The sequence below is a fragment of the Pollicipes pollicipes genome, unplaced genomic scaffold (assembly GCF_011947565.3).
Source record: "Pollicipes pollicipes isolate AB1234 unplaced genomic scaffold, Ppol_2.1 Scaffold_4881;HRSCAF=5763_pilon_pilon_pilon, whole genome shotgun sequence".
Lineage (NCBI taxonomy): Eukaryota > Metazoa > Arthropoda > Thecostraca > Pollicipedomorpha > Pollicipedidae > Pollicipes > Pollicipes pollicipes.
In genome coordinates, this window is record NW_023596576.1 from 11,070,333 (window position 1) to 11,081,047 (window position 10,715).

The 10,715-nt window shown below is 61.6% G+C and overlaps 1 protein-coding gene across 1 annotated transcript; it reads right to left on the reverse strand.

Moving 5' to 3' along the window:
- Positions 1–990: 990 nt before the first annotated feature.
- LOC119099822 (anoctamin-8-like) lies at positions 991–10,335 on the reverse strand. The gene is made up of 10 exons (XM_037222899.1): positions 10,257–10,335; positions 9,130–9,184; positions 7,455–7,529; positions 6,962–7,216; positions 5,630–5,827; positions 3,680–3,811; positions 3,023–3,192; positions 1,666–1,700; positions 1,355–1,425; positions 991–1,080 (listed from the first exon to the last, which is right to left on the reverse strand). The coding sequence occupies exons 3-10, from the start codon at positions 7,470–7,472 to the stop codon at positions 991–993; spliced, it is 969 nt and encodes a 322-aa protein (XP_037078794.1). The 5' UTR covers positions 7,473–7,529; positions 9,130–9,184; positions 10,257–10,335.
- Between the last annotated feature and the right edge of the window lie 380 nt (positions 10,336–10,715).

Genomic DNA, 10,715 nt, shown 5'->3' on the forward strand with positions numbered 1-10,715 from the left:
GCATACAACAGTACACAAAAGTGAAGAATACAGTCTCTTGTTCCATCCCTCCACGGATTGCACGATTCACTACATCTACCGTCTCGGGAATGTACCCCTAGTTCGCAAACCATCGGCCTAATAGCTAACCAGCGTCGAATGGCCACACAATGAAAGGATCTCACAAACCTGGACAAAACCCGAGCGACGCAAAGTTGACAGTGACGTACACCGGACGTAAACTGATACAACATCCCACCACAAGGCCGTCTAAGCGCCGCTGTAATCGCCGACTTTCTCTGGCCAGGACGTCCGACGCCAAAAACACGGCGCTGCGCGTCCCGGCGCGTGCCCTTCGGCGACCCGCTTACAACCCAACATGCTGCACCGAACAAAACAACCAAGCGCAAACCAAGAAAGGCACAGCGCTGCTTGGCGACAGGAGGCGTTTCCAGCTCCATGGAAGCGCCGCGACAACCTGAGACGCTCGCTCTGACCGCTCGGACCGCACCCCTCCAGACCAGCCCCGGACGGGCGCGACGGCGGGGGACCGGCGCCAGCGACGGCGGGCGACTCGCGCCAGCGACGGCGGGGGACCCACGCCAGCGACGGCGGGGGAACCGCGCCAGCGACGGCGGGAGACCCGCGCCAGCGACGGCGGGGGACCCACGTCAGCGACGGCGGGGGAACCGCGCCAGCGACGGCGGGGGACCCACGTCAGCGACGGCGGGGGAACCGCGCCAGCGACGGCGGGGGACCCACGCCAGCGACGGCGGGGGACCGGCGCCAGCGACGGCGGGGGACCGGCGCCAGCGACGGCGGGGGACCGGCGCCAGCGACGGCGGGGGACCCACGCCAGCGACGGCGGGGGACCCGCGCCAGCGTCGGCAGGGGACCAGCGCCAGCGCCAGCGACGGCTCCGCCCAGCATCGGGGCTGACACTCCGAGCGCGGCGGTGAGAACACAGACCATCGTCTCACGTGTGAGGGAGGGGGAGGGGGAGGAGGGCGCTCAGGCCTGCGGGTCGTTGTTCTGGATGTCGGACAGCAGCACCAGCTGGTCCGGGTCCAGCACACTCAACTCGCCCATAGCCGGCTGCGGCTGCGCCACGGCCGCCTCCTCCTCGGCGCGGCGCGCCTCCCGCCGCCGGCTGGCACCGTTGCTCTTGTGGAAGAGGTGCGACAGCGACTTGGTGCGGTTCAGGAAGGCCAGCCGCGGCTTGTGCCGTTTGAGCGGGCTGGCGACGGCGGCCGGGCGGCCGGCCGGCGGCTCCGGGGGGCCGACCGGCGGCCTCTCCTGCTCGGCCGCCGCCGGCCCGGCGGCGGCGCCGTTCGGTGACGCCACCCTGCGGCCTGTCGATCTCCGCCGGGCTGACCGGCGTCTCCTCCACCTCTTCCGTCAGTCGCCGCGACAGCTCGGGCCGCGCCGCCGCCGCCGCCGCGACGCCTTCCCGCCACTGGTCGAAGCTGAGCCTGCGGTCGGGCTCGTCGGGCGGCGCCACGGTCGCCGGCTGCCGCCGCTGCCGCAGCTGCGCCGCGTCCAGCGTGTGCTGCCGCGTCAGCCGGTGAGCGGGGCGCGCTGCCTCCGGCGAGCGGTCGGCGGCGCGCCGCGACCGCACCAGCGGCGGCTCGTACTGGCAGCCGACGGAGACGACGCGCGGCCGCCGGTCCAGGTACGGGTCCGTCTGGCAGCCGGCGTCCGCCTGCTCCGCCGCCCACGACCTTGGTCGGAGAACGGCGTGTCAGTAGCCGGCACAGCCCCAGAGAAGGCCGGGTTAGGCGCAAGGTCACAGCACGGCGCGGTGCGACGCAGCCTGGCACGGCCTCGGTCACCGTAAATGACGGAGAAGCACTGCAAAGATGTGCTGCCCATTCTTACTGCGTTTACACTGCAAGACACGTGATGACAGCAAGGTGGGTGCGTTGCATGTGCAGGCGTTGCAACGACTATCGCGTTGCCAGCGTTAACCGGTTGGATGCCAACAACATCTTACAGTCCATGATCTGGTAATCACACAACACGTTACGACATCGTTAGTAGGAAACACGAGTGCTAAGCATAAGTAAACCGTCAAAGGCGTAGCTAAGGCGACTTATGGATATTAAAACAGACAGCAGAACCAAAACTTCCCTGAAAGCTCTCCAAAGAGCGGCCACAGCCCGAAAAGATCACACGCACACCAAGTCTGGACTATGCACACGGTGCTGATTCTTTCTGCGCCATCCCACATAATTCGTCGTCTGGCAGCGGCGCTTCGGGGAGCGCTGTATGAAAGCAGGGGAGAAGGGTTCAAACGGCGCCTAGCATCTACCACCCGCAGTCTCCAGGGCGGGCGTTCCCGAGGGGCATCACACGCGGCAGCCAGCCGTCCGCCCCGTCCTGTGTTCCCCAATGCCCGGGTCTGTCAGCACTCAGCGGCACGTGCAGCACACCCCACCAGACGGGCAGAGCGCCCCAGCGGCCGTCACCCATGCGGTGCTGCCGCCGCCGCGTCCGGCGGCCGTCAGGCGTCCGGCGCCCACGACAGCCGGTAGAAGGAGGCCCGCCGCCACCCGCCGCTGCCGGCCCTGCGTGCCCTGTGCCGCGTCAGCAGGCGTGCCGTCTGCGCATGCGCGGCAGGACGAGAGCGCGGCGAAGCGGCCACCCCGAGCCATGCGCTCCGGCCTCTCGGCACGCGACTCACTACTGGGCGGCGGGGGCCGGCGCTCTGCGCGGGGGCAGCCGTCAGAGTCGGGTCGCCCGGCGACGGCCGCCACACAGACACGGAGCGCGACGACAGCGGCAGGCACCGCGCGGCGCCGGCCGCCACGACCAACCGGCCACACGTGGTGCGAGACAGTGAACGAGCGACAGCAGAGAGATGACCGCCGGCAGGGAGTGAGAACGACGGGAAGCCATCGAGGCTGACTTGTACTGGAGGCAGGAGGGCGGGGTGACGATATAGCTGGGGCGGCAGCGGTTCCGGGCCACCCGCACGCGCTGCTGAACAGGCAGCGCGCCGAGGGGCCCACCGACGGGAGACTCGGATCAGGAGGCCACCTACCCGCGGTGCTGCGGACTCGAGTCCACCGACGAGAAGCTGGACCCGAACGACAGCGAGCGCTTGTGGACCTCGCGTCTGTTGAACTCGATCTTGGCGATCTCGGCCTGCAGCCAAGCCGGCGTGTCCGGGATGGCGTAGGCCACCAGCAGCTTCAGCAGCAGCAGCGCGTGCTGCCGGCGGCAGCGGGCGGCGTCACGCTCCGTCGCATGGGGGCGCGCGGACACGCCAGCGTGTACGAAATATGTCATCCAGCAGCAGGGAGTGTCGAAGCGGTTTGGACAACATGGTCATGTGGCGAATATGCCAGTCAAAAACGTGTGACAATGACAAGCATCAGTATCCAAAAGTTTACATCACATTTGCATCTAACACAGTTTGCTACGTCATGTCATAGGACAACGGACCGAAGCGACGGATATGCGGTCGCAGCATATTCGGTGCAGCTCCTGCAACATAACAAGCTCCCACCGACAAAACGACTGCCGAGAAGCCTATGTGAGGAGGAAAATCCAACTACAATGCGTGAAAGCCACGGACCTCCCAGCAGGCAGTAGTCCAAATCCACCACGCACTGAACCGCCTTCACAAGTGCCGCATGTGGGCCCGGCTGCGGCGGTAGCTGGGCCCACGCGCCGCGACGCTGATAACACCGCTCACCTCCAGCACGATGACCAGCAGCACAGTCTGCGTGGTGGAGATGTCGGGGAAGAGCCGGTGCACGGGGCCCGACATGCCGATCAGCGCGCAGTTGACGATCACGCCCACCACGCCCATCACCTCCATGGCGTCCTGCCGGCGGCAGCGGCGGCTGCCTCAGATGCCGGCTGTCCGGGCCGCCCGGGCCGCCCGAGCCGAGCGACGCCGGCCTGGACTGTACGGGCGTCGGGAGGGGAGACGCATAGGCACGGGACCGGCCGGGCCGAGCGACGCCGGCCTGGACTGTACGGGTGTTGGGAGGGGAGACGCATAGGCACGGGACCGCCCGGGCCGAGCGACGCCGGCCTGGACTGTACGGGTGTCGGGAGGGGAGACGCACAGGCACAGGACCGCCCGGGCCGAGCGACGCCGGCCTGGACTGCGCGGGTGTCGGGAGGGGAGACGCATAGGCACAGGACCGGCTGGGCCGAGCGACGCCGGCCTGGACTGTACGGGTGTCGGGAGGGGAGACGCACAGGCACGGGACCGCCGGGCCGAGCGACGCCGGTGGACTGTACGGGCGTCGGGGGGAGACGCACAGGCACGGGACCGGCTGGGCCGAGCGACGCCGGCCCGGACTGTACGGGTGTCGGGAGGGAGACGCACAGGCATGGGACGCCCGGGCCGAGCGACGCCGGCCGGACTGCACGGGCGTCAGGAGGGGAGTCGCACACAGGCACGGGACCGCCCGGGCCGAGCGACGCCGGCCTGGACTGCGCGGGTGTCGGGAGGGGAGACGCACAGGCACGGGACCGGCTGGCCGCCGCCGTGGCTGGGGGTCGGGCTCAGGCTGTACTCTGTCGGAAGGCCACTAGGGTTGTCGGGGCTCAGCGGCTGTACACTGTCGGAAGACCACTAGGTGTCTGGGCTCAGGGGCTGTACACTGTCGGAAGGCCACTAGGGTGTCGGGGCTCAGCGGCTGTACACTGTCGGAAGGCCACTAGGGTGTCGGGGCTCAGAGCTGTACACTGTCGGAGACCACTAATGTGTCGGGGCTCAGCGGCTGTACACTGTCGGAAGGCCACTAGGGTGTCGGTGCTCAGCGCCGTACACCGTCGGAAGGCCACTAGGGTGTCGGGGCTCAGCGGCTGTACACTGTCGGAAGGCCACTAGGGTGTCGGGACTCAGGGGCTGTACACTGTCGGAAGGCCACTAAGGTATCGGGGACTCAGGGGCTGTAACAACTGTCGGAAGTTCTACTAGGTGTCCGGGACTCAGAGACTGTACACTGTTGGACCAATGGGATGTTGGGGACGCCGGACACCGACCTTATGCCATGCCCCCCTCCCCCCCAAAAAAAAACACATAGTCCCTGTAAGAAATAAATACAAAAGCTGGATAAAAAAACAGGACGTGTGCTTATTACGAATGGGACGGAATGCTACCTAATATCGTCTGCGTAGTTCATCTGCAACTTTGAAAATAGCCGGCAAGTTGGTTTCTTTCTTTCCCGCAGCAGGGATGAGTAAAGCCACCTGAGTTAATGATGTCTTACAGCAAACAAAAAATGGACAAATTAGAGCTCGCTCTGCATCATCGGCGCGTAACACGACCTAAGCCAGCGGCTCCCTGCGACATTCACCAGCCGAGCGGTCTGAGCTTATCTCATCGCTGCCTCGGCGACTAGGGCAGGTCACCGGTCCACTAAACTGCCTCTAAGATGAACACATTTAAACAAAAACACGCTGCACACAACACACATCTCACACCTGCCTAGGATGATAAGACAATTTAATATCACGTTCTTCTGCACTTATAAGTAAGGCAATGACCCTGTCAAGCGGCACATCTCACAACGTGCCCGAAACAATGCGCAGGGCTCACACAGCGCCGACGTGTCTCCAATACCGTGGCCACCACCCAGAAACCACCCCCGACCGGAGACGCTCCGCCCGGCCCCCCGACACGCACCTGCCACGTGCCGATGTTGCGCGCCCTCTGGCCGAACGGCCGCTGGAAGATGGCGCATAGCTTGAAGGCGTCGCTGCGAATCTCAATCACGTTGTTGAGCAGGGCGCAGAAGGCGGCCAGCGGGAAGGCCGACGAGAACAGGATGACGTAGCCGAACTGGATGAACATCTCCAGGTAGTCCTCAAACGTGCCGTCGTACTGGCGGCGCGGGCGTCGGTGCTCAGTGAAAGTGGGGAGGAGGTGGCGCTCGAGGCGCGCGAGCGACGGCGGCTCGGCGCTCGAGCGGCGTCGCCACGCGGCTGGCCAGAGCATGTCGGCGCTCGGGGCGCACGAGCGACGGCGGCCCGGCGCTCGAGCGGCGCCGCCACGCGGCTGGCCAGAACACGTCGACGCTCGAGGCGCGCGAGCGACGGCGACCCGGCGCCGGAGCGACGCTCGAGCGGCGACGCCACGCGGCTGGCCAGAGCACGTCGGCGCTCGAGGCGTGCGAACGACGGCGGCCCAGCGCTGGGGCGGCGCTCGAGCGACGGCGGCCCGACGCCGGAGCGACGCTCGAGCGGCGTCGCCACGCGGCTGGCCACAGCAGGCCGGCGCCTATTGCACACGGACGAGACTAACCATGCCCTGAAACGTGCGCAAAGCGCAACAACGGGGGACGCATCAAAATACAATTTATCGCGATGCAAATTATGATGAGCTACTGAGAAAATAATAACAAAATCAGAGACTGACTAGAAAACTCATGACCTCCACTGTTTCCTCTTTGACGGGCTGTGCCGTTAGACGTGGAGTGGCTTGCACAACAGTGGAAAATGTTCAATGGCCAAAGCGAGGAACGTCGGAATCATAAGCGACGGTAAGCAGTCTTGCTTTAAAAGCTAAAACCTTTGGAATGATGCTATCAGCGGCCACGACGCTACCCTCCGCTTCATGATCTTTGAAGGATGAGGAACACCACTTGGCAGAGATTAGGATTCACTTCACAGGTTTAGGCGCGTCAGTATGGCCCATCTGCCAGCAAGACTGGTCACAAACTGGATCTCCTCACGGGTGGACATGCTTCACGTTAACAGCTAGGGGGATTGGCCAAAGGGGACGTAGACCCATACGTATATTACAACATCCGTCGCTGCTGATAAGTCACACAGTGCCGTACATTGCTCGAACGAGACAGCCAAGACGGCCGCATGTACAATGCGTCCCATGGAATCTGAAGCCATAAGGTCGGATTTGAGGACAACGCAGCCCGATAGCGCGTACAGCTCGCTGAAGAGGGTGAAAATGGCCTCCGCTACCAAGACCACATGCCGTTTCCTTGGCTTGGCGACTCACCTGCGGCATTGCCGACTCAATTTCAGCTTGGCTGATGTTTCTTGCCTGGCGTCCGGCGTCGGAGCGGGGCGAAGTGCTGCCATCTTCAGGCGCTGGGCTGGCGTCGAGCTTCGGCTTCTCCTCCATAGACGGCGAGACGGCGCCGAACATGGCGAAGCTCATTTGGGCCAGTTTCATTTGGCCTTTCAGGAATGGGATTAGAGATTCCTTGATATTACCCACCACTTGCCGGATGATCAGAAGGGTTCCAAGTTGCTGCGGCAGCACACAAAAGACACTGGTTGACGATGTCCTGTCGCCAGAGAACAAAGAGTAATCCAACACATTTTCAAACGTGCTTAATTTGGAAACCACTATCGCCATCGTAACGAACCACTGCAAGATTGTTAACACAAAAAAAATCCTGAAAAATAACATATTGATATAAAACATTGGCAAGAGCAGCGATAGTCTGTACATTTGGTCAGCATCGCCTCTCAAATGCGACGTTTACCTTCTTTAGCCGCTCCATGTCTTGCAGATAGAAGGCAATGTAGAATAATGAGGCGAAGGAATTTACGAACTGAAACTAAGGCAAACATGACGTCACAAACCCCATAAGTTGACGCCGCGCAAACAACCTCGTAGCGCCTTTAGACACAACTCATTCAATAAATAGTTGAATGTCCCATAACAATTTCCTCACAGTCTTATCACACCGGACGGGTGCGACGGATGGATGAAAAACGTGACAGAGCAAAAACATGCGTATTGGACAGGCACAGGCTGAGGGCGTTTTCCTTATTTAAGAAAAGACGAAGGGAAGGGAAGGGAATGTCGCGACAAGTGAGTCCATGCAAATCCCTCACTGGTGCGAAGTCAGTCAAGCAATGTCACCCCCTGACTTTCGAAACGTAGCTTTACTCTCTGCCTTTTAGTAGCAGAATCTGTAAACCTTCCTTTAAGCTGGTGAGCCGAAGAAACTTGGGAAGTCAAAGGTAAAGAACAAATATTTTGTGAGCGGTTTCTCAGTTTTGTTTTCAAGATGCGATCAAAATTGCAAATGACCCGGGTGACATAGCCGGTGTAATGGGGAAACCCACCCAACCAACAGAAGAAAGTCTTGAACCCAACAGATCTCGGTGAAGAAACGAACAAAGACAACGGCCGAGCCTTCCAAAGCTCACCTCCACTGTGTCCAGTAGCCATCTCAGATCAAGGTTGTCAAACGACCCAGGGTAAAACACCCAAGTGAGCGGGCCAGCTGCAGCCACTGGCAAACACCCACACACTGAACCCTCACTTCTCCCTTGCGGGGTGCTCGAATCCATGCAGCCCGTCACACTCAATAGGCAATAGAGCAAGCAGCAAGCAGGCCTTGAAGTCATAGAGCAGTCGGAACGTTCTAGAAATACAGGGTGCACGAAAGCAAAACATGCATCTGAAAAGAACAGTCAAATAATGCAGTACTGGCGCATTCACCGACCACGAACAAATAAGAGCGAACCTAAAATGGCGAGACCTCTAGACAAGACTTACAAGTTATTAGCCAGGGTAACAAAGGCGTTCATATGTACCCACCGTATTCAGTGGAAGTTTACGAGCGTGCGCAAACACTCGCCCCGTGAAATCCAAATACTTTCCAGGCCATCTCGATCATAGAGACATGCTATGGTGGATCGCACCGCAGAACTGAGTCAGCCCGAGCCGACCATGGCTTATGAAAATGGCGTGCAAAATCAAATAACCTGCGCCTACGTCAATGAAAGAAGGGGTTGCTGAGCCAGCGACATCAAATATTGGCAGCGTACCGCTATGAATAACAATGAACCCCATCCTATAACCACAAGACAGGTCCCAACCACGAGTTCCCTGAAAGGGTCAATGCTGGAAAGCAGCAAGCACAACGAGCGCCAATCAATAAAGACAAGTCAAATGTGACCAACCACATCAAAACCATAGTGGCAACAACAAGAACCGGACTCGACCGGGTCCGAGGAGAGAGGCGAACTACGGGGTGCAGAACTCAATATCCACACACACAGCCGGAGCGACAACCGCGAGCGCCGGTCCCGCATCCTCATGCTGCTTCGGAGTGATGCCAGGCACACCAGACCCGCCAGCAGATCTGGGGGGGGGGGGGGGGACACACCGGGTGTCGAACCGCCAGTCTGACCGAGCCGACTCACCAACGCCAGTTTCACATCAGGTGGTTCTGGTAGCTCTCCTCCAGTCTATAGTTCTCTGCAAAGGCCGGCGGGAGCTGAGTAACCCAGGCTCGGGATCCTGGTGGGCGGGACGGGACGTAGAGGAGCACAGGACCAGGCAGGCGGGACAGGCCAGAGCGAAGCATGAAATCCGGGCAGGCGGCACGAGGCAGGGCGAGCACGGGAACCAGCCACAAAGGAGAGGCCGGAGAGTTGTGTGCGCCACACGACAGTAGACAGGGAGTGATCACCAGCGTGGCGCCGACTGATGAGACCGCCCGAGCTGCAGAGTTCCAGCTTCTAATCCTCACCACGAGACCCTGACCTACGCGCCGCCACAGCTGCTTGGCTTTCAACCTGACGTGGACTACCATCATGCCAGGGCTGTCTGTCGGGCCGACAGCCAACCGTCTGTCGGGCCGACACCCAGCCGTTTGTCGGGCCAGCACCCGGCCGTCTGTCGGGCCGACACCCGGCCGTCTGGGGCCGACCTCACTCGGCCGTCTGTTCGGCCGACACCCGGCCGTCTGTCGGACCGGTACCCGGCCGTCTGTCGGGCCGACTCCCAGTCGTTTGTCGGGCCGACACGGGCCTTCTGTCGGGCCGACACTCCACCGTCTGTCGGGCGGCCCGAGGGCGTCGCCGGCCGATCGATGACGCGGCAGCGGCGGCCGGCATTGTTGGCGGGACTGAGAAATGGCCCGGGGCGCCGCCGTAAAACGCCGCCGACAGCTGACGGCACGCGGCGGCGGCCGGAGCCGGCAGCCACCGGCGCCGCCAGTGGCGGGCCCGCCCCCCCCGCGCCGGCACGCTGGCGCGAGCGCGGCCGCGGCGCACCGGCCCGGAGCTCGCGCCCACACCGGCTCTGGCCGCTCCAGCGATGTCGTGCGGAGGAGGTGGTCACGCCCGGCTGCTGGTCGCGGAGTGAGTCCCGAACAAATTACGAAACCTGTCACACGGCGGCGAAGCATTTTCTGAGACACTCCGCTAATGGCATGGGCTGCCAGGCGCGGTAAGGCAACCGTAAGCATTAGCCACACGCCCAACCAGGCTGGACAGACGGCTGCTGACGTAATTCATCTCGCGATCTGTCCATGGCCCCAACGTACCGAATTCGTTGAGCCAGACAGCGACCTTCTTGTAGACATTCTCCATGAGACCGATGGTAAAGGCCATCAGAATCTGGGGAAGTAGTTGGTCCACGAGCCTAACCCCCACTGGTGTGCTTCTCCCACCAGAACTGAAATGAACAGGCCGTACCACTGGCGAGCATGTCGCCGTAGACAACGTTCGATGTTAGTGATCCGTAGAAGTAGTAATAGATCTGTTACGATGGGTGCAGCTACGCCACTTAAACTAAGAGAAGGACGTCACCAGGGGGGGGGGGGGGGCATTATATCATTATCAGCTACAATGATCCCATTAGCAGTTACGTTTGTGAGTCAGGCAATTTTTATTTAACAGCTGACATTTTTGACATGTCCCTGAGCCCATCGTGGCTCAGGGACCATGTAGTCTATGTTGTGTGAAAAGGAACACAGCGGTGAGTTCATGGCAAGCCTGTCTCC